The 24,023-nt window shown below is 42.7% G+C and overlaps 1 protein-coding gene across 1 annotated transcript in view; it reads right to left on the bottom strand.

Annotated features, from left to right (window-relative positions):
- Positions 1 to 406: 406 nt before the first annotated feature.
- kcnq3 (potassium voltage-gated channel, KQT-like subfamily, member 3) overlaps positions 407 to 24,023 on the bottom strand; it is a 124,405-nt gene continuing 100,788 nt past the window's right edge. Inside the window, exons 2-15 of the mRNA XM_085805315.1 lie at positions 21,117 to 21,207; positions 19,143 to 19,269; positions 17,382 to 17,554; positions 16,503 to 16,676; positions 13,634 to 13,744; positions 12,313 to 12,408; positions 12,112 to 12,206; positions 9,716 to 9,742; positions 5,273 to 5,472; positions 5,032 to 5,137; positions 3,667 to 3,798; positions 3,490 to 3,585; positions 3,193 to 3,280; positions 407 to 2,577 (exon numbers count right to left, since the gene is read on the bottom strand). Of these exons, the coding sequence (XP_085661441.1) occupies positions 1,852 to 2,577; positions 3,193 to 3,280; positions 3,490 to 3,585; positions 3,667 to 3,798; positions 5,032 to 5,137; positions 5,273 to 5,472; positions 9,716 to 9,742; positions 12,112 to 12,206; positions 12,313 to 12,408; positions 13,634 to 13,744; positions 16,503 to 16,676; positions 17,382 to 17,554; positions 19,143 to 19,269; positions 21,117 to 21,207 (2,242 nt within the window). The 3' untranslated portion in view covers positions 407 to 1,851. The remainder of the gene's footprint in view (positions 2,578 to 3,192; positions 3,281 to 3,489; positions 3,586 to 3,666; positions 3,799 to 5,031; positions 5,138 to 5,272; positions 5,473 to 9,715; positions 9,743 to 12,111; positions 12,207 to 12,312; positions 12,409 to 13,633; positions 13,745 to 16,502; positions 16,677 to 17,381; positions 17,555 to 19,142; positions 19,270 to 21,116; positions 21,208 to 24,023) is intronic.

Below are 24,023 nucleotides of genomic sequence, written 5' to 3'. Positions count from 1 at the left end.
TCGTCCTAACTCTAGAGTAGTAAATGCTGTTTCAGGCCTATACGTGATCCTCTGGAAAGCTTTTTTTTTTGTTCGTTTTGTTTTCGTCGCAGTAAGTGGTACGCTCGCTTGTTTGTTTTTTTTAAACAATTATTATTATAAACCGACATCAGAAATCATCTCCACCGGTCCTCCACACGTTACTCTGGCCTTTCTAAAAATAATAATAAAAAATAGAAGTTGTGCTGTTACGTTCCTTGTGTGAGTTTGTGTTTGTAACATTACAGCCTCTTTTAGTGCAGCAGTGAACTAATTTAGATTGAAAATAGCACATTATGAAGTTGAATTAAACTTTAATCTGAATTTTGCATACATAGTCTATATCTTGAGTTTATTTTCCTGCTGCTTCCATTGATAAACAGTATAATTAACAGATTATCAACTCCTGAGGGGAAATCAAAGGATTAGATATTAGAAATTTGACTTTACTCATCAGGTTTCATTGCAAACGTGCAGAATTCAGTTGTTTCCACAGACGAAGCTGTGGATCAAACTTCAGCTAATAATCAAAAGAAGCTGCTGTTACATCATCAGATCTGTGATAAGATGTTGAGCTGCGGAGAGAGAGCACAGTTCATGTGTCGACTCCATCAGATACTTTACAGGAGTGAATGTATCTTTGCTGTGGAAATGCACTAAGAGTTTTGATGGACATCGTTGTTCATTGTTGCCCTCTGTGCATTTTACCCGTGATCTGTGTGAGAGGAAAAACAACCAGTAATTTACCGATTTATTAAAAGTCTTATGATTTTTAACTGAACTCAGCTCAGAAACGTTGTGGAAACTGAAGACGGACGGGTGTTTTATATCCCTGAATTCATGTGCCAACAAAGCAGCAGAGATTATTTAGTGTTTCAAATTCTGTCGAATTTTTCTGTATCTTGTATTTTTTATTTTTTTTCATGGTTTGTGATATGCAACTAAAGAGCACGGTGGTGTGAAAACAAAACGACGTGACGGGATCTCGAGTCTGATCCCGGAAGAGTTTACGTACAGCACAACGTGAGAAAAAGCAGAAATGGTGAAACACGACTGCCAGCAACTAACCAGTGTTTTGTTACCCAAGTCCTCCTCTTTCTCTCTCTCTCTCACACACACACACACACACTCTCTCTCTCACACACACACACACACACTCAGAAACACACTCACCTAACGACAAACAGAACAAAGAGACAGGAGACTTTTGGTTCCAGTGTCACCCTCCGACCGTCACGTCTACAATGGTGCATCATCATGCAGACCATGCAAAAAACAATGAAAATGTATTCATATAAAAAAATAAGTGTTACAAAATGGCATAGCAAGTATATGTATCCATTCAATCTCTTTTTCCGTTTCCTGATATCCTGAACTTTGCAGTGTCTACACTAAAAATCGCATGCGTTACATGCAGTGCGGTTGGCTTTGCAGCGATAAAGCTTTTGGGTGTATATAGTTATGTATATTAATGTTCTTTTTTGTTTTAGCTAATTTTTGCGAAGAGTGCGCTGTACAGAGTTTTACTTTACAAACGTCTGGTTTCCCTTTTTTTTTTTTATCTCGGGGCAGTTTCGGTGCCATGGCTCCCTAGTCTGGACGGCGGTCGGTCGGTATGTTGTTGTGGCCTCTGGCGGTTGCCGACGACCTTCCTTGTGACCTCGCAGCATCAGGGCGGATCAGAATCAGAGCCGACTCGCCTTCGCTCCAAATGGTTCAGTCCAGAGATGTGGCTTTGACCCAAAACTGGTTTGGGTTTTAGAGGCATGGGTTGGATTTAAGGTCTTCACTCAAGAGTCGTAGATTTCCGTGCGGTCACACAAGCGCCTCAGCTCAGGGCGGCGTGTTCCAAATGGCGTCGCCAAACCCCTCCCCCGTGGAGGAGAGCGGCATGGGCCCCCCGCCGCTGGGAGTAAAGGGGTCCGTGTCCGTGTCCGTCTCCCCCTCCGCCAAGTAGCTCGGTCTGGCTCTCGTCCAGCTGCCGTCCCCCCCGGTCGTCAGCCTCGCCCCCGCCGACAGGTCCTCCCCCTCCTCCCGCTCCCCGGAGATGCTGAAGCCGCTGGGCGAGCGCTCCAGCTCCTCGTGGTTCACCGACAGCATTGAGAGAGGCGAGTCGGCCCCCCGCCCCCCCCCTGTGGTCCTGCCCAGCCCCAGCCCCAGCCCCTGCCCCAGCCCCGCCGACGAGTCCTGCAGCGAGCTGATGGGCAACACCGTGGGGCGCTCCGTGTAGGTGGGGATGCCGGCTGACGACGGGTGGCGCTGGTAGAGATGTGGCGGCAGCGGTTGATGATCCCCCCCCCCCTCGCCACCTCCACCTCCACTGCTGCCCCCCCGGCCGTCGAATGGATTCACCTTGCTGACGACGGGCATCTGGTACGACATGTGCGGGAACGCCTCGGCGTAGTTGAAGAAGACCCGTCTGATCTCGCCGTTGTTGCCCGCGGGACCGCAGGTCTCCAGGGTCATGTGGGCGCCGCCGGCAGAGTCCACCTGCAGGTGCTCGGTGTGCTGGATGTGCATGTCCACCAGGAAGTCCAACTTCTTCTCCATGTCCTCCACCTGGGACGGAGACACATTCACACCAGCAGAACAGACTGATGATCGATCATATCTTATTCCTGTACAACCTGCTCAATGCAATTAAAGCAACATTGCAGAGTTTCAGCTCAGTGCTTCCACCATCTGGTTGAGAAGCGCTATCGTCTGTTACGTGTTGTAAATACTTCAGCTCGCTTTGTTCAGAGGGGGGAGGGGGCGGTGTTCCTACCCGCAGAGGGAAGTTACATAGTGCAGTTTCAGCCGACGCGACCCGGCTCGGGCTGCGGCGGCAGCACCATTCATCCTATTAACCATTTTTCTGCCATTGCAATGAGTCTGGAAACATTATTTCAAGGCCGATAAACTCTGAAATGTTGCTTTAAGTGTGAGAGTGAGTACAAACTGCTAGTTAGCTAACAAACTACGTGACATGTACAGGTACAGCACCGATAAGACTGTACCTACTGCCATTTTGGACTCTGGCATCAAAAAGGGGAGTACGTAATCAACCTCTAAATGTTCGACATGTGGTACCAAACCAGTAGACCCAGATCTCATTTAGAGATTCACTCACATGTATGAGTTAATGCTGTAGAACTCTTACTTAAATTAAGTATCTACTCCAAAGTTACTCACCTGTCTCTCCACCCTGACAAATCTACCCATCATGCTTTGGTCCTCGGTGTCTGGTATGGAGGAGGCTTTGGCTAGGAAGGACTCGTGCCTGAAACACAAGGACACTGAGTAGACATGGACTGCACAGACGTTTGTCAGGAGGGAAATGAGCAACAGATTCACCATAGTTGTTCCAATGCAACTAGGTAAAGATTGATTAAAGATCAATCCAGAGCTTTGAGCCTTGACAAAGCCTTTGGTACATAAATATTTGTCTAATTTGTCAATGTACTCTGTGATACTTGGCAGTGACGGTACCTGGGAGACTGGTTGGGCGGGTAGGTGAAAGGCGTTTTCTGAGTTTTCTTGTGTTTCGGCGTGAGGGGGGGTCCAGGGGCAAGAATCATGTCGATCCTTAAGGACGGAGAAACAGCATGAGCTTGAGAAGGAGGAACTACTTACTACACAAACCTCGGCTGTGATATGGCTGCTGACCTTGTCTGGAGGTATTTTATTCTACAGAGCATGTCCAGGTGTCCAGCAGAGTACTGCTCGATCACGTCTTTGACATCATAAGGCCTCAGAGTTTCCTTAAACCGCTTCTTGTTCAGGAGGAATTGCATGATCCTGTAAAGACAAAGGGATCAGATTCAACAGTGAGAACATTTAAGACTTTTATCCCTCCTGATCGATGTCCTTTAGACTCTGCAGGCCAACTTTCAGCAGCTGGACTTACTATTGTTGTACATGTACAGTTTTAGACAGCAACATTACAGGCATGCTAACCTTTATTCTCAATCCAGGGCTTATCCAAATATCTGAGCAATTAACCTTCAGGACACCCTAAGTTCGGTGTCTATTTGTTTGATCAAAGTCTCAGTAGAAACATCTCTGCATCTATACATTTTGTAACTGTTGACCCACATCCATCGGCCTCTCCAGGGAGATATCAGGATGTTCCCAGGCCACACGTGTTGCGTAATCCCCAATTTTCTTGGTCTGCCAGGATCTCAACCATGAAGCATCCAAATCAGGTGACTGGACCACCTGTACTGACTCCTTTAGACTTATAGGAGTAGCTCCAAGCTCCTTGTAGATATCTGAACTCTTCACACTATCGATAAGTATGAGGTCAGCGACTCATTTCAGTTGTTTGTATCTGTGATCTGTCCTTTATTACGTCATCATCCAACAATCAGGGTTGGGACATAGATCAACTGTAAAATAAAGACAGCGACAGACCGGTAAAATCCAACTTTCGATCACGCCAACAAAGTAGCACCTTCGTCTTTAACAATGGACATTCATCAGACTTTGCTGGAGTTCGCTGTCCTACTCAGAAATACCTTGACTTTGACACTTCCCATGCCTCTCAAGGTTGAGACCAGCCCGCCACCCACTGAGCTCCTTCTTTTGTCCGACACAAAGACACAAAGTGGCTGCTGCTCGTGCTTCAGTTTTGGGTGGAAATTTTTGGGTCCTGAAATTCAAACCTTCCAGGTCTGAGCATCCCATTCACAGACCATTCAGCGCCGGAATAATGGTATGGAAGGAAGCAGCACTTTCACAGGGCTGATCACTCATCTCACAGGCCCTCGCGCTAGATTGAATTCCTGCATTATGTCACCTGTGTGGCCTATAGATTTACCATCATGCTGTCAGCATATGTGAGATTGTGCAGCTCTCACACTGTTGGCCACACACTGCATCGACGGGGGCTGAGTATCAAACAGGACGTCAGATGCTTCAACAGCTTAATATAAAACCTGCTGCTTTGGACCATTGATGTATGGAAATGCTTGAAAATGCTGTTTCATTGTGACTTTGGCCAATAAGAATGGATCATCACAAGTTCCTGACCTTACTGCCCTGATGACCAGTTTCAGTGTGGGGATCATCTCCTCCATGAGGATGTCAGGAGGGAAGCCCCGCTCCTCTAAGGCTGGATCAGCCAGAGCTCCAGCATCTGGCAGAGACACAAAACCACAGAGCACTGATGAAACCAGAGACAGTTAATAAGCACATGCTTCTGTTTCACTGTTTGGTTGTAAATGGCCATGTGAGACAAAACCTTTAATCTTTCATGCTTTCCTTCATATACCTTCAGAGCTCTGGCGGAGTGTGTAGGCCTTCATGCGGAAGGCGGTGCGAAAGCGTTCCCGGTTACTGAAGCCTGCAGGTTTGGGATCCTTAGACGGGCTTTCCTCGATGGACTCTGCGTTACCTGTGAGCTTCTTACCCGACCCAATCGATGACCTGGCGTTAGGAAGGCGAACACGCTCAAGTAAACTCATTTTCTGGCTGAAATGGGAGAGAAAAGAGAAAAAACAAGAAGTTGACTGAATGTTTAGGACAAAGTCTTTGGATGCAGTTTGTCAAAACCCTCTCAGCTCAGAAACCCATTTAGCCCATATTAGTACATCAGACCACACCTGATGACGGTCTACAGCTGAAATTCATGTCAAATTTAATGGTTTGCAAGAACTTTGTTGAAGATAAAAGGACTGATCTGCTTTTTAAACACTATTTTCCAATATGAAATGTAATTAAGACCTAAAATAAAGTCTACAAATGTCTGTGTGTGATGCTGGCGATGGCTGGTACACTGTGTGGAGTGTATGCATGGTCTGTGCAACTGTTCATGCATCCATTTTAGATGATATCTGCATCTTTATTGGGGTCTTTCCTCTATCTGAACAGATGAGGTGTTAATCTTTAAAAAAAAAAAATAGCTGCAAAGAAAAATCTGTCTAGTTTCAGCTACATCTTTTTCCTCCATTGGACTTTCTTCTCACAGAGGAGTGAGAGTCTTCATGGTCGACTGCCTCAGTGCAACAATGCTGCTCTCCTGGCAGAAGGAAGCCTCAAAGAGCTGTGAGGAGATTGGTCTCCTTTATTGTCCAGCGGCTGACAATATTTGGCAGCACAAAGACAAGAGCTCCCTGGGTAAAATAAGACTCCTGTGTGCCTTGGAAGAGGCAGAGAAGGCGGGGTAACCGGAGCCGACAACTGCCCGAACAAGGCCTCTGAAACGTGGAGCGTTCTCAGCGACTTTGCTCCCACAGCGGACACACAATATGAGTCTCTATGCTGCCTCGGGGCAGAATAGGGACGGCAGATTACGGCGCTGAGAGGCTGCAGAATAGGAAGCTTTAAAGGCAGAGGGAATCTCTTTCTGACTGCTCCTCGGCAGAATAAAGGGCAGAAAATTAGACGTGATTATCCTGTGGCTCTCGGTAAATGAGGCACAACACAACAGCACAGACCAACACGCCTCTTCTCCCACAGCTCTGACTTCCCAAGGTGTGGTTTACTACACCTGCACAGACCTGCAGCCACTGCATCACTGGGTAACTCTGCTTCAGCTCTGGGTTATCCTTTGTTTTAGAGCTGCTATAACAACAATGCTGACGATCAGACTGGTTCTAAACACATTTGTCTCAGAGAATCGATCGATTGATTGATCTTCTCTCTCTTGCCTCAGAATCTTTCAGTGTTAACATCGGTGGTTTAAATTATAAGAAATGCGGAAAAAAAAAAGATCCAGTTCTTTACCCTGAATCCTAATTAATACGTCAACATGTCGATTAAAGGGATAGTTCACCCTAGAATGATATTTCGCTCATTATCTACTCACCCTCATGTTGACTAAGGGCTGGAAGAAGTTTCAGAGTCCACCGTCCCTTCTCTGAGTTACAGGGGGTCTTGGAGTAGCAGTGCATGTCCATATAACGGTTGCAAAGGGACACCAGAGCTCTTCGTAAAAAAACACACACCAAAAAACATCCAAATACCTCCATGCTGCTCGTATGTAATGTCCGTCTTGTGCTGAAGCCCCAAATTGCGTAATTGTCCCGAAAAAAATTAAATAAGTCTATATTTTAAGCTTGTTTGTAGCGGAAGCTTCTCGAAGCTCCTCTTCCTGGTCCGTCCAAATCTCGCGTGATTCGCAGTAACCGCACTGACGCCGGCGCAAATCACGCGAGATTTGGACAGACCAGGAAGAGGAGCTTCGAGAAGCTTCCGCTACAAACAAGCTTAAAATATAGACTTATTTAATTTTTTTCGGGACAATTACGCAATTTGGGGCTTCAGCACAAGACGGACATTACATACGAGCATCATGGAGGTATTTGGATGTTTTTTTGTGTGTGTTTTTTTACGAAGAGCTCTGGTGTCCCTTTACAACCGTTATATGGACATGCACTGCTACTCCAAGACCCCCTGTAACTCAGAGAAGGGACGGTGGACTCTGAAACTTCTTCCAGCCCTTAGTCAACATGAGGGTGAGTAGATAATGAGCGAAATATCATTCTAGGGTGAACTATCCCTTTAAAGAGTTGAATGAAACCATTGGTGAATCTATCATCTAACACTAAGACTGTGTATGTGAAACCTCTGAGCTCCACTGTTTCCTCCACAAAGCACTAAATGTGGATTCATCCGCCACAGGAAGTAGTCCCCAACAAGTGACCACCAGACCACCCAGCGTGAGCAATGGCTGCTGGGAACTGACCACATGGTGCCTGTTGACAGTAGGATTGATGTACCATCCTCCTCCTGATATCTGATTTTCTTCATTTACTGTATAGTGTATAATGAATCATATCTTGTTTTTGACTTATAAGTATATATACAGACAGATTATTATTAAATATTACCAATAGTATTTGCTTTGTTAATGAATGACATGTGAAGATGTTTCATAAGATTATTCTTTTTTTTCCTCCTTTTCTATCAAGATCAGAGACTTTATGTTCTGTTGTCAAATCAATGAATAAAATGAACGTATATATATAAATAAAAATACAATTTTACATTGTTATAATAGTTATTACTACACTACCAGTCAAACGTTTGGACACACCTTCCAATTCAATGGTTTTACTTTTTTTTTTTTATTACTTTCTACATTGTAGATTCATACTGAAGACATTAAAACTATGAAGGAATACCTGGAAGTATATAGTAAAGACAAAAGAGTTTTAATTTAATGTGTCACCTGTCCTAAACCCAACTGCGATGCCGAAGGCAAAACAGCAACAAGTGCTCAGCTCCTCTGGGAACTCCGTCTGCAAAAATCTAAAATATATAAAACATATTCTGCTTTGTTTAACACTTCTGTGTTTACTTCATAACTCCATATGTGTTCCTCTATAGTTTTGATGTCTTCAGTTTGAATCTACAATGTAGAAAATAATAAAAATAAAGAAAAAACTAAACTGTGTCTAAACTTTTGACGGGGAGTATAAGTCTCAACAAAAACTGTAGTTAGATGGACCACACAGTAGCGCTGGATAAAGCACACACACACACACACACAGTGAGTGGCTTATCGCCCTCTTGTTGGACATGGCAGCTCTGTTGTAGTTTCTGGCCGTCGTCCACCTCTTCGCTCAGAGCAACAAGATAATGTCACGCTGCTAATTTCCCAGTAGTTGATCCTTCACGGCTCTGAAAACTCTCTCCACCTCCTCCACATCTCTTCTTCCTCCTCTTCATCCATCACTGACTTCCTCTCTTTTTCCACATCACGTATCCATCCTTTCACACAAATAAACCACTGAACTGAACATTACTCTGCTTTCCTGTTGTTATTTTGATGCTCTCTGTCACAGACGCGTCTCTTCTACAGTTTTAAAGTGGATTGGATGAAAACCTGGATCATTATATTATATAAAATCTATGTTTTTTGTTGTGCTTTTGTTCTGTTTTCTTATTGTGCTCTTACTTCTACTTGTATGCTTCTTTTCTATCTGATAATAACGTGCTATAAATATAAATAAACAGTCATTCTGTGTGTGCGTACGTATTGTAATTTATAGAAACCTCCACATTAGGAAACTCTTTATTAATTACACTGCTGTTTGCCATTTTATTTCATGTTTTCATTGTGTTAATGCAAAACTGAGGAGGAGGTGTGTGAAAAATCTAGTGCTCCAACCCTCCTCCTCCTCCTCTAGATTGGTTGCTAGGAGACAGGACGATAACACAAGATCATAAAGTCAGAAAAGTGAGTGTGTTTTTTTTTAGAAAAAAGAGGAACTGACTGATTTAGAGACGGAGGAACTGGAGACAGGGATGAATCAAACGTCCCCTGTGAGGTTTCGTGACATGTTTTGATGTAGAGACTCATTAATCTGCCTGGAGCTCAACGACTCATCATCATCATCATCATCGTCGTCGTCATCATCACACCCAGAGACCCTCATTACTCCATCTAAACTGTCATTCATAATGGAAACATAACTAATGGACTCGCTAATAGGTTTCTAAAAGTGTCATCAAAGCAGCTGATCTGGGACGAGCGGGCGTTTCATATCTCGATTCACATATTTACCACGGCCGTTAGCCCGCAGATTCATCCTACCGCCGGTGAATTAATATCAGGAGGAGCTATTTAAAAGTGGATGGACGGAGGGGGGGGTGGAGGAGAGGGGGAAGGGGGTATTCTGGGAAAGCTTCATCAGTCTTTGCAGCATGTGGTGCTAATTAAAGCTCCAACAGAGGTCGTCCACTCAGTGTCGGTGTGACGGTGACCTACCTGGCCATGGCCTCCAGGTTCTCCTTCCTGTGGGCGGGACAGACACACGGAGCCAAGTTAAACAACATGTGCACGACCTTCGTTCAAACACACGCACACACACACACTGCACATGGCTGCTGCTGCTGGAAAATTCAACTAGAACAACTTGATTTGTATCTGCAGGCTTTTAAAATGCAAGAAGTAGCAAAGGAGCTCTAAACTCCCAGGCCCCCTGAACTACCCACTGCTTACTTTGCATTTTTTTGACTCTGGGCCCGTCCCAATGTGCACACTCGATCACACTTACACGCTTGGGCACTTGGCGTGTGTGTGTTCATGGGCTTAGTGTCAGTGCTCAGTGTGTCCCATTTCTCCAACGACCAAAAATGCAGCGCGCTTGATTTGCACTTTACTCACACATCGGAGCGGTATTTGGCCAAGTATAAATCCCACAATGCACCAGCTGGTGAAGTCTGCCGTCACCTGAAGCCACAAGCCACGTTTGGGAAATGCCATTGAATAAATTTCAATAAAATGAATTTGACTTTCTATCTAATTTTTTCATTTTTCATTTATTGTTTATTTGTCGAGGACAGTGCACATTAATGAACAATTTAACGCCGTGGCGTCTTGTAAGTGTGCCGGATTTAGCTCAAAGCTAGTTTCCGTCCATAGTCCTCACATTAAAAAACAGACAGACGTACCACAGATCACAGATAATAGTAATAATAATAACTCATAATTATGACTTTTTAATTTAATATATTTTATATACTTTTATCTCATATTTTTCAGTTTCAGTTTTGTCTTTAGGCTTCGTTTATTTTTATATCTGATCATTTTTGACCTGTTATCACGTAATTATGAATTATCTCTATTGATGATAACTTATGTGAATATTTTTCATGTCTTTTTCTTTTACTTTTTTCTTACTGAGTTGTGCTTACACATTTATTTGAATCTTGCGCATAAAGACACTTTTGGAGTAGATGAGACTGTGATCCAGCAGCACTGTTTATTAAATCTGTGTGTGTATTGGAGTTGTGCTAGTGTGCACAATGACACTCATGGCGATTCATTTGTCAAGTTTTTCCCAATTGCTTTTAAATATCCCCGTGTGCTTGGCCACTTAATGCATGCTGCACACAATGCGAATACGTTTCACCATCAAAACGTCACCAAAGTGTGTGTGTGTTTTACCAAACGCATTCAGCCAAGTGTGGAGGAAATGGGACAGACCCTGTGTTTTTAAAAACCATCATTAAAAGGTGGACACAGTGCAGCCCTGTTGGCCAAACACGGTACTGCAACTATAAAAATACACTGTGTACTTTTAATTGATGCCTAACAGAGCCATTTAATATGAAATATTAAACAATAAAAATGCCAAAATTTGATATATCTGCCTTAGAAAAATATAATTGTTTCCTGTGTTGAAGTTTCCAGTGACAGCCACTAGGTGTCAGTAAAGCCTCGATCTTACACAGCACAAATAAAACCTAAGACATTTTGAATAAACAAATACATATTTTTTTCCTTTAAACGTCCCAGATTCAAAACCAGAGCCACGTACAATCACATCTGCAACATCTGACCGTCGTACCCACTGTTCAGCATCCAGCCTCTCAGACGTCGGCTCAGCTTAATGACGATAAACATGCAAACTAAGGAAAATGAACAGAAATCATAGGACGTATGAGGTCACAAAATGAATTAATTAAAGGGATAGTTCACCCAAAATTCAAATTGCACTCATTATCTACTCCCCCTCATGTGGACTAAGGGCTGGGAGAAGTTTCAGAATCCTCCGTGGCTTCTCTGAGTTACAGGGGGTCTCGGCGTAGCAGTGCATGTCCATATGAAAATGGATACCACTTTTCTTCGTAACAAAAAGACACACCAAAAAACATCCAAATACCTCCATGCTGCTCGTATGTAATGTCCGTCTTGTATTGAAGCCCCGAAATGCGAAATCGTCCTGAAAAAAATTAAATAAGTCTATATTTCAAGCTTGTTTGTAGTGGAAGCTCCTCTTCCTGGTCCGTCCAAATCTCGCGATTTGCGCCGGTGTCAGTAATCGCACTGTAATCAGAGGTATTTGGATGTTTTTTGGTGTCTGAAGAAAAGTCGTATCCATTTATGGACATGCACTGCTACGCCGAGACCCCCTGTAATTCAGAGAAGCCACGGAGGACTCTGAAACTTCTCCCAGCCCTTAGTCCACATGAGGGTGAGTAGATAATGAGTGAAATTTGAATTTTGGGTGAACTATCCCTTTAATACTGAAGCAAAACTAAACAAACGTAGAAATAAAATAACTGGTGTTCAGGTATTTGATGGAAATGATGGTGACACGTACACGCGTCCGTCACCGTGGAGACGTGATGACGTGACCTTGTGTCGTGTTGACTCACCTGAAACAGGGAAGAGAGATGACGGTTTCGTAAAATCTCCACGTGGCGATAAGGTCGTCCCTGATTGGGTTGGTGGAGTAGTATCTCCAGGCAGACTTGAGTCACACAGACAGAGACGCAGCATTAAAACAGACACTTTGATGTTCGAGTCAAAGACGGTGGTGAGGTCAGAGCAGGGCACCAGGTGGCGTGGCGTCTCACCTGGATGAGCCCGGCCGCCGGATGTCTGCGCTTCTCAAAGTGCTTCTGTCTGTGCTGCTCCTGCACCTTCAGAGCCAGACCGGAGCCCAGGATCCCCTGAGGCCACAACACAGAGAGCGTCACAGACAGACAGAGACAGGTGTGCATAGACACCTTTATGTTCACCTGTATCTAAATCTATATCTATAATTACATCTATAACTACATCAATGCACCTAAATCTGTATCTATATCTATATCTTCATCTTCATCTGTATCTATATCTACATATCTGAATCTGAATCTGCATCTGTATCTATAACTACATCAATCTATCTAAATCTATATCTTCATCTGTATTTTAATCTATAACTACATCAATATATCTAAATCTATATCTGTATCTATATCTATAACTACATCTATACTTATAAATCTGCATCTATATAACTATATATCTATAGTCATTTCTATATCTATAAATCTGTATCTATATCTACATCTATATAACTACAGTATCTATATCTATATCATCTTCATCTATATATCTATACCTATATCTGTATCTATATCTTCATCTGTATCTTTATCTATAACTACATCTATACATCTAAATCTATATAACTATATATCTTTATCTATATCATCATCTATATATCTATAGCCATTTCTATATCTATAAATCTGTATCTATATCTTCATCTATATATCTACATCTATATAACTATAGTATCTATATCTATATCATCTTCCTCTATATACAGTATCTATACCTATATCTAAATCTGTATCTACATCTATATACCTGTATGTATCTATATCTTCACCTATATCTCTATATCTATACATATATCTGTACGTATACAGTACAGTACCTATACCTGTATCTATACCTATATCTATATGCGTATATCATTGTCTACAGCTTTATCTATAGCTATATATTTAGATCCAAACAAGAAGTGGCTGAGGTTTCTACAGGAAGTTGATTGTTTTTGGCTTTTTTATAGTTTCTATATGAGAACAAACATCAACACAGGAAATTACATAGGAACATTAGATTAAAGGAAGTTTATGTGTCGAAGCATCAAACTCATGTAAAACTGTTGTATGAATAATTATCATATATTTTCTATCCTGTCATTCTGTACTTATCACTGTTATTATTGTGTTTGTCTATAACATTGTGAAAATAAAAATCAGGATTTTGATGTTTTGTGTTCTTAGGAAGTTTAATCTAAACTCTCTGCAGGTTTCAATCAGCATCAGCGTGTTTGAGCTCGGTGTTGCGTTCACTGACAGTGCGGACAGATGAGTGCGTGTACAGTGAGTGTGTACCCACTGCGGGCAAAGCGAAGAAGGACACTCCGATCAGAGCGAAGGTGCCGGCTAACAGTCTCCCAGCCCAGGTCTTGGGGGTTTTGTCCCCGTAGCCGATGGTGGTCAGAGTGATCTGCAACACAGACAGAAGACGACCGTTACCGAGTTACTTCCTGCTGTTTGTCAGAACAATGGGAATGGCTAGGGTGATGTCACGAGTCACTTCCGTGTCCAACTCCTGCTGCTAACGTATACAGCAATGCATGTTCTTCATTGGTGTCCCCCCAACACACACACACACACACACACAATCATTTATAAGTTACATAGAGACGTTATATGAGCTAACGTTTAGCGCTTAGCTACTAGCTAACTAACGTTTACCTCCGTGACTGGACCACCGCGACCCACTGGTTCACTGGTCACTGCCTCCTCCGGTAGTATTTACACATGTATACGGTCGCATTGTTTGCGTTGTGTGTTTTAATTAATCCTGTAACGTTAACACATCACTGTGACCGCGGTAACGGCACGGTGACAGACAGGCTCAGAGGGACCATAGACACTGTAGAAAAGAGAGATTAACTTTACAGCTGTTTCCTCCGTCCCCACAGTGACTCCCGACACTTAAACCTGATCTGCTTTTATACTGAAAAACTCTGACAAGTCAAACTTTAGGATGTGTTAGAGGACTAATTAATCAGTCTAACCATCTATGACACCTGAAACGGTAAACACAGCTGATCGATCGAAATAAATCACCGAGTTGAAATCACTTTCAGTCATTGAAAACAGCTGGTTCTTGAATGTAACTCGGTCAAAGTCAGATGTAACATCAAGATTTGTTTCTGTTAGGTTATACATGATGTACATGCTGACAAAGTTAGATATGTGCTCGGAGAAAATCGCTTTGTTACTTTCGTCCCACGTTACGTTCATCTCTCTCTCTTTTTTTTTTTTTTTTACGGTAAAAAAAAATATATATATATGCTATATTGTGCATTAAATTCATATACATGAATATATATGTTTATTTATTCATAAATGAAAGCTCCTGCGGTGTTTTTGACCCGGCTCTGCCTGTTGTTTCTATACTGAATATCCTGCGATTGGACACGGAAGTGATGTTTTAGAATGTGATGACGTAGCCACTAGCCATTCCCTTAACGAGCTGTCGGCCGTGATCCTCCTCGCTCCGCTCATCGATCCGCTGAAGGCCGACGGTTCGATGGTGATTCAAAGGGTCACGGGCGTCGGCAACAATCAGCAGCCTGAAAAAAAACGCCGAGCGTCTTGCTCAAGGACACTTCAGCAAGGCAAGATGTCTGAACTGAACTTGAACTTGAAGGACGGCCTCTCTTTAATGAGGCAGCTGAGAGTCTCTGACCGCCCCGAGGCCGTTCATTAGAGCAGGACCAGATCCCCGACTCTGTTTTCTGTTTGTCCTCCAGACGAAACCTTTTTTTTTTTTTTTTCAGCAGCCGACTAAAACTCGACTGGAACATCCAATGTTCCCAGCGGCCCCTGAACGCAGCAGAATATTAGCTGATAATTGGTTTTTGGCAGAAATCCTGTATTTGGACCGCGGCCAAACGTTTCTCAGTTGATCATTTTGGTCAGACACAAGCTGTTCATCGAGCCGCAGCCAAAACCTCGGCAGTCCAAACTTTGAAGAAGACGTCTCACTAACAAAGAGCAAACAGACAGAAGGAAGCTACAACCTCGCCGCAACGATCGCCCGTTTAACAAGTCTCACATTCAACACTGGTAAAAAAAAAACACAACGCAACAAATCAGAGCACAAAGGACTTGAAGGTTTAATTTTAGAGGAACTGGTCTAGAAAGATAATTAGGATGCAGATTAATTCTTTAAAGGAATAGTTCACCAAAAAATGAAATTCACCCTCATGCTGATGAATACTCCAGAGTAGTTTTTTATTCCTCAAAGTGCATCTGGAGACCCGGGAGGCCGGTTCCTAGTCCAACCAAAACTTTATATGAGAGTCAATAGGGCCCGACACAAAAACGTCCATAAAACTACAGTACACAAAAACCATTTAATATTCCTCCACACTGCTCTTCCACTGCAATCCAAGTGTCCTGAAGGGAGATAGTCCAGAGTTTACTGGAAACTACCTCATTTAGGCAAGTCTGGTTTAATTTAATTCAGTTTATTTGATAGGGACAATGCAGATTAACATAGTGACACTCATTACAAACAAGTCAATGTGACTAATGTTCTGCATACAGAGATTATAACTAATGCTAGTTTCCAACTCCCGTCCCTAGGTTCAGTGTGCATTGCATGTTTAGGCTGTAAAAATGTCCTAAATGAGGTTGTTTCCAGTAAACTCTGCACTATCTCCCTTCAGGACACTTGGATTGCAGTGGACGAGCAGTGTGGAGGAATATTAAATGGTTTTTGTGTAGTTTTATGGACGTTTTTGTGTCGGGCCCTATTACTCTCATATAAAGTTTTGGTTGGACTAGGAACCGGCCTCCTGGGTCTCCAGATGCACTTTGAGGAATAAAAAACTACTCCGGAGTATTCATCAGCATGAGGGTGAGTCACTTATGACTGAATTTTATTTGTTGGTGAACTATTCCTTTAAATGGATCAAGTCCACGATCAGACAATCTAAAAACTTCTAGATGTTCGGACTCTTAGAAACACTAAGACTGTTTGTACAAGTTGAGACCAGTCAAGGTTCAGCTCTTCAAACAAAGAGATTTAAAGGTTTCAGGTGGAAGATGTTCATCATTGTGGACGTCCAACAGATGAGGGAAGAAACATTTGTTTCTGAGGTAACGTCGACACAGAGAGAGAGACCCGGTGACACAAGAAGAACCAGCCAGAGAGACAGAGAGAGAGGGTGTCGTCGTGTACGTACCAGCCCCCACCACAGGGCGTCGGCGTAGGTGTCGAAGTCTTGCGGTTTGGGCTGAGCGGTGGGGTTCTCGTGGTTGGACACATCCATGGAGACGTCGTCCTTCTCCACCAGGTAGACCAGGAAGGACGCCAGGATCAGGGACAGGAAGCCGATGTACCAGGCTGTGATCAGCTCCTAGAGGGACAAAAGTAAAACCAAGACGTAGATTTAGTCAACCCAACAAGCATTAAAGGGATAATTCACCCAAAATTCAAATTTCTTCTCTGAGTTACTGGGGGGGTCCATGCAGCAGTATTTGTCCATATAATGGTTGTCAATGGATACCAACTTTCTTCGTCCAAAAAGACACACCAAAAAACATCCAGATACCTCCATGCTGCTCGTCTATAATGTCCCTCTTGTATTGAAGCCCCGACATGAGAAATTGTTCCACCGGTCAGTGCAAATCTCGAGATTTGCACCGAATCTCGAGATTTGCACTGACACAGGAAGAGCAGTGAACTGAGACACTGGGAGCTTCCGCTACAAACAAGCTTGAAATATAGACTTATTTCATTTTTTTTCGGAACAATTTCTCATGTCGGGGCTTCAATACAAGAGGGACATTACAGACGAGCAGTATGGAGGTATTTGGATGTTTTTTGGTGTGTCTTTTTGGACGAAGAAAGTTGGTATCCATTCACAACCATTATATGGACATGCACTGCTACACCGAGCCCCCCTGTAACTCAGAGAAGCCACGGAGGACTCTGAAACTTCTCCCAGCTCTTAGTTGACATGAGGGTGAGTAGATAATGAGTGAAATTTTTTATTTTGGGTGAACTATCCCTTTAAGATCATTGAGAAACTGGGTAGAAACCAGCTGGTCCCCAGTCGTACCTTGCTGTGGGCGTAGATGGCCGAGCCCAGCAGCTTCCAGGTGCCTCCTCTCCGGTCCATCCGCAGCATCCGCAGGATCTGCAGGAAGCGCAGGCTGCGCAGGGACGTGGCCAACACATTACCCTGGTTACGCACCGCCACCACCGGCACCGAGGCAATCAGCACGAAGATGTCTGAGGCCGGACGAGACAAAGACAAAGTGACTGAGAACAAAAAACTTCATTCACTTTCATCAGAGCTTTAATGAGTCTGACCCGAGACGCTCGTTAAGTCTTCATGAGATGATGAAGACGTTTTGAAAAGTTGTGGAATTAATTCATGACTGAAACTGACGGAGGAGAACAGTTTAGTGGAAGTTTTAATTTGAACCAAAGTGACGTGACAGTAAAAATAAAGCTCCTTACGGTATAAAGGTAGATGTCCATGTGTAGTGTGATCATAAAGCAGCTCTAGGTTCTATATTAATACTGTGAAAGTATCAAAGCCTCAGTCCACAGAGAAATGCACACAGCCTGTATTCAGAAAACTGAGCCTTAAAACCAGCCGTCAGGACTTCTATATTAAAGGATGATTACCGTTTTTTACAATCTGGACCTTATTTCTAGCATAAAATACGATCATTTACTCACCCAGATAACTTTGGTGTCATTACAAGTCGTTCCGGCGAAATTAGGTCCAGCCGAGAGCCGCGTATATCTGTATAATGCGAGAACACGGGGCAGCAGAATGCAGCCTCTAAATAACACATTATCTGCAGAGAAACTCCTTCATTTCACCAATATTTAGTTCTGATAGGCTAGTGCTATCCCCCTCTGAGTCCGGGGTTAGCTGTTATCAACATCCGGGGTCTGTAGGTTGACCTACTGACCTCTGACCTGGATGATGTCATCTCTGAGCGCTGCCCGGCTCATTCTGATAATAATCATTCCACTTCGGCATTCGGGTCCATTTTTATCTCAACTAGCCGGAGCTTTAGTGAGTCCAGGTTGAGGAGAGGAAGCCTGTGGAAGCTGAACTTCATCCAGCTGCTCATTTTGTTCTGACAAGTCGGAAACACGCAGAAACGAACCGTAGCATTAGCTCGAGGTTAGTAGGTCAACCTACAGACCCCGGATGTTGATAACAGCTAACCCCGGACTCAGAGGGGAATAGCACTAGCCTATCAGAACTAAATATTGGTGAAATGAAGGAGTTTCTCTGCAGATAATGTGTTATTTAGAGGCTGCATTCTGCTGCCCTGTAGACTCACATTATATAGATACGCGGCTCTCGGCTGGAGCTCATTTCGTCGGAACAACTTGTAATGACACCAAAGTTATCTGGGTGAGTAAATGATCGTATTTTATGCTAGAAATAAGGTCCAGATAACGCTAATTATCCTTTAATACTATGAAAGTATCAAAGCCTCAGTCCACAGAGAAATGCACACAGCCTGTATTCAGAAACTGAGCCTTAAAACCAGCCGTCAGGACTTCCTGTCACTTTGTGATGTCACAACTAAGCCCCGCCCCCTCACCACCACCTGGACCCACCATCCAACAACTTTGCAGGATTTGGTTTCTCTGAGTGTTTTATTCTGAAATCTGCTCTGTTTTTTTAATCTATTATTCATCAGCTCGTCATCACAGCAGCATTTTCTATATATATATATTTTTTTTTACCTCCTCTGTAAACTCCTGACCCTTTTAACGCGGCCGTGATGTTTATGAGCTGTGACAGTTCTGCTCTGTTTGTCCTTTACAGGCTCACATACTCACTCACCTAAAATACACAGGGGCTTGCGAGCGAACTTCAGCCTCCCTCTCCATCCTTTGTAGCGACAGCAGCAACCGGCCGCCCAGACCCTCAGACCAAACTCCGCCCCGAAGATGAAGATGGCGAAAGTTTCCTGTGGCGAGAGAGAAAGAGAGAGACTTCCTGAACTTTGTGATGTCACAACATAACAGTCATCAAGCCCCGCCCACATGGAGCCACCAAGAGTCAACCCTTCAAAATAAAACACAAAGGAAGTGAAAACTATCGAAAAGCAGGAAAACCAGATGTGAAGTTGTTGAAACTCTTTGTATTAACACATCTGTCCAGTGACGTCAACATTAAAGGGATAGTTCAACATTTTGGCAAATTGGCCCATTGCCATAATCCCTATAGTCATACAGTAGCAGTAGGTTTGTTACCTTTAATTGCCGGTGCAAGCTATTTTTAGAACGGTGGAGCAGAGCCGTGAGCTGCTTAGAGGTGAATTCATGCAAAACCGCTGATGTGCGTTGCCTTCAGGGACAGTTTTTCATCAAGCAGTCTCTGTATTTCCCTCTAAAACAACTCTGTGTGGTAACATTGTGTTATTAAACTCTGACAGCCCTAGTTATTATCTCATAGCGTGGTGAATGTGCAGGTCACAACTTGTCCACCAGAGCGTTGTGGAGTTGTTGGATTGTGTATTTGATGAGTTTGATGAGGGAAACCAAGAAATCCCATGAGCCTCTGTAGCGTAGCTCTGAGCAGCTTACGGCTCTGCTCCGCCGTTCTAAAAACAGCTTGCACTGACAATTAAAGGTAACAAACCTACTGCTATGACTATAGGGATTATGGCAATGGGCCAATTTGCCAAAATGTTGAACTATCCCTTTAAGACTGTGTAGCTTTGTTTAGGACCTGACCAAAAGTACATACTGTACTTCATTTTATTTATTATTAATTTTTATAAGAATTTATATTCTATATTTGGGACAAACATCAGATTTATGTAAGACAAGCTTCTATTTGGGTTCGTATACTCAACATGTACGAGCACTAAAACAAAATACCAAAAAGAAAACCCATTATAAACGACGTCTGAGACCAGACAGCTCGTCTGTGGTTTGATATTACACATGAAATATTTACAGTGAGGCACCGTGAGGCTTCAAAGACCCAAATCTGAGGACACACACATCCAAGTAAAGGAAGATGAAACACCCTTCTTTTATTTGAATTTAGGTTAGTTCTTTTGCTTTTTATTATTATTCTACTTAAATTATGGGACGCTTAAAGGGATAGTTTACCTAAAATTTAAATTTCACTCATTATCTACTCCCCCTCATGTGGACTAAGGGCTGGGAGAAGTTGCAAATGGATACCAACTGTCTTCGTAACAAAAAGACACACCAAAAAACATCCAAATACCTCCATGCTGCTCGTATGTAATGTCCGTCTTGTATTGAAGCCCCGACATGAGAAATTGTCCCGAAAAAAATTAAATAAGTCTATATTTCAAGCTTGTTTTTAGTGGAGCTTCGAGAAGCTTCCGTTACTAAACAAGCTTGAAAAATAGACTTATTTAATTTTTTTCGGGACAATGTCTCATGTCGGGGCTTCAATACAAGACGGACATTACATACGAGCAGCATGGAGGTATTTGGATGTTTTTTGGTGTGTCTTTTTGTTACGAAGACAGTTGGTATCCATTTGCAACCGTTATATGGACATGCACTGCTACGCCGAGACCCCCTGTAACTCAGAGAAGCCACGGAGGACTCTGAAACTTCTCCCAGCCCTTAGTCCACATCACATGAGGGTGAGTAGATAATGAGTTAAATTTCAATTTTGGGTGAACTATCCCTTTAAGAAAAAAAAAAGAAATAAGAAAAACCAAATGTGAAGATGTCAAAATGTTTTATAAACCAAAAAGGTTCAAACCCCAGAGTGAAGAAAACCCCAGTGATGATAATACACAGTGATAGTGATTATTGATCTCACCAGAATGACCAGCCAGTGTGCCGACACCTTCTCGTGCTCCCTGAACGTGGTGAGAATGGCCAGGATCAAACAACCCAGGACGATTAAAAACCTGCAGACACAGAAACAGAAACAGCTGCTCAGTTCAGATCGTCCAGCTGTGAGACAAACAGCTGGACACACAACATATTACACACACACACACTCACACACACACACACACACACACACACACACATACAGCAGCAGCCTGAGAGAGGACACATGGGAAACTGTGGTGAGTCCAGACTTCACCACTAGAGGGAGCAGCACCTCTACTGAAGAGACAGACAGACTCAACTTCACACACATCACATGTTGTGTGTGTGTCGTGTTTTCTGTTGTGTTTTATTTCTGTTGTGTCATTTTGTGACCAGGAAGAAGCAGTAAAAATGTTGTTTTTACTGCTTCTTGCTGATCTGAAACGTTTCACAAAGCAGTGAAGCTGTAGAGATCAGCTGAAACAGAGACGGTGTTACAGAAATACAGAGGTATAATGCAAAGGTTTGGGAACCTCTGGTCCAAATGTCTGTTCATGTTACAGATGACACATTCTCCTTAGATTTTAATCAATATCATTTTCATCTTTTACATTTCTTTTCTAACTTTTTTTATTTATTTAATATTTCTTTCATCTTACATACATAGTTAAACTTTCATCCTTCTATCAACATCCTTATTGTTCAGTGGCCATGGTGGTGTCCTCTTCTCGTCTCTCTATTTTTCACATTTATCCTCAAATTGTGTCTCTTGTAAGTCTCAGTTTATGTGTGATTTTTCTCCATTACAAAAATCTCTTCCACAGTGCACATCCACTGCTCATCATCTTCATCATCTTTTACATTTTACAAATGACAGAAAAGGAAAATGTCCCTCAGCAAAGGTCTGAGCCACCCTGCAAATATCTTGTCTGATACCTTGGTCAAAGTTCTCTGAGAGCTCAAGTCTCCTGGGTTTCCCATTCTTTTGTAGGCTGCTGCTTTATTTCACTTTTTCACACTGAAACTGTAGAAAACTAAAATAATACACTGATATTCTGCCCTACAAAGGCAAAGTGCAGTATCTGCATTTTTTCAAAAAAACATTTTTTTTGACCAATCAAAAGTGTGGCATATTCTCTTCAATCTGGTAAAATTTGATATTAGTAGGCCTACTGCTAAAAATTTTGTTATTGGGCTTTTTATTTTGCTGTCCATCCAAAAAAGCACAGTGAAACCAAGGCAAAGTGCCGTATCTGCCATAAAACGGCCAAAATTGGTCAGAAAGACAAACTACAAAATACATTTAATTCAGTCCACCTTTATCTAATCAATTATAGACTTGGTAGTTGTTGTTTTTTTATGCTTTTTTGAATTTGATGCTTAAACCTGACAATGAAAGACACAAAAAGCTCAGTTTGGCATTTTTACAGATACTGCACTTTGCCTTTGTAGGGCAGTATTGATTAAAATATTGAAAAAGAGTGTTTCATGTTTAACTTTATGTCTTTTGAAGATCATTTCATCTTCCACTTGATGAACTGTTTCATACATTAACAGACATTTGAAACCTTTACATGCCTACTGTAAATAAAAACCAGTATGAGCTGTGTTTCAGGGTTGATGATCTGGTTTATTCAGCTCAGTCTCCAGTTAAACCAGTTAAATTGACTCTGAATCTCCTTTTTGAAAAGATGTAGGCTAATTGAACTGTATTAAAATAAAAAATATATCTCCTCAGACAGTTGAAGTCATTTACATCTTTGACTTGGCAGCACGTTTCCTCCTGTTGTTACTCTAAACCACTGATCGTTTATTTATTCACGCTGCTGAACGACTGTTCACTCACGTCAACCAGAGGAAACTGTTTCAGCTGCTCAACGTCTAAAAGTCACTTTCACACACTTTAATCCTGGCGTTTTCACAAAAAAAAAATTTAAAAAGATGAATGACTTTTTACCCTGACGTCTATATTTAGCGCCTCCAGAGCAGAAATTAATTGGATGCACACGTACAAACGGCTGTTTGAGTTTCTCCCGGCTGCAGAGTTAACAACCCTGTGATGATATATGACGCACAACCTCTGTGGATAAACTCAACCAGCCGCACAGACACAGAAACACCTCCAATTAACACTCAGCCAGCACCGCGTGGCCAATACCCTCCGTTATACGACCGAGCTTCTTCCTTCCTCTCATCACTGGAGGAGGACGGAGCGGTGCATGCTGGGAAACCAGAGGTTGTGGTGGTGAGAGGTTTGCAGAGCTCAGGAGGCGTTCACTGACTCAACACATGTCGGTGCATGAAGAGGAACCACACACACTGGTTGTTAAACTGACTGCAGCGTTTGAATATTACAACTTTATTATTCAAACGTCTGTAAACCTGAGAGCTGCTTCACTCACTTTAACGTTTACAGGTTGATTCTCCAGCTGAAATCTTTCTGATCACTGATCAATGAGAAATAAACTGCAGCGACTTAAAGTTAAAAATGAATCAACCTGTTTAAAGCCCCCCACACACCGCCCGACGCGAACCAACGGCCAACGGCCTTTTGTCCGACAACTATGTCGCCTCTCGTGTCAGTAATCCCAAACATGAAAACAGGAAATGCCGTAACAGAGAAACCATAGAAGGAACCATTGGAGATTAAAGGTGCACAGAAAAGAAAATTGAATTTGAGCCCACTCTGGGTCATAAAATTAGTGTAAATAACTCATCTATCAGACGATGTAGGCCAAACTTTGTGCAAAATTCTATTTTTGAGTAAATCCAGTGTGGTATTTTTTTTTCCGCACTGGATAATGCAGGCGCACGGATTATACGTCAGCCTGTACACGATTCATCAGCCACTGATATTGGGTCCGTCATCCGTCATTCAAACGTCTGAGACACGCACACACACGGAGCT

This window comes from Trachurus japonicus, chromosome 17 (assembly GCF_045865225.1).
Source record: "Trachurus japonicus isolate A0001 chromosome 17, Traja_1.0".
NCBI classification, from domain to species: domain Eukaryota; kingdom Metazoa; phylum Chordata; class Actinopteri; order Carangiformes; family Carangidae; genus Trachurus; species Trachurus japonicus.
Note: the sequence above shows the minus strand (reverse complement) of the source record. Positions and strands in the feature narration are given on the sequence as shown.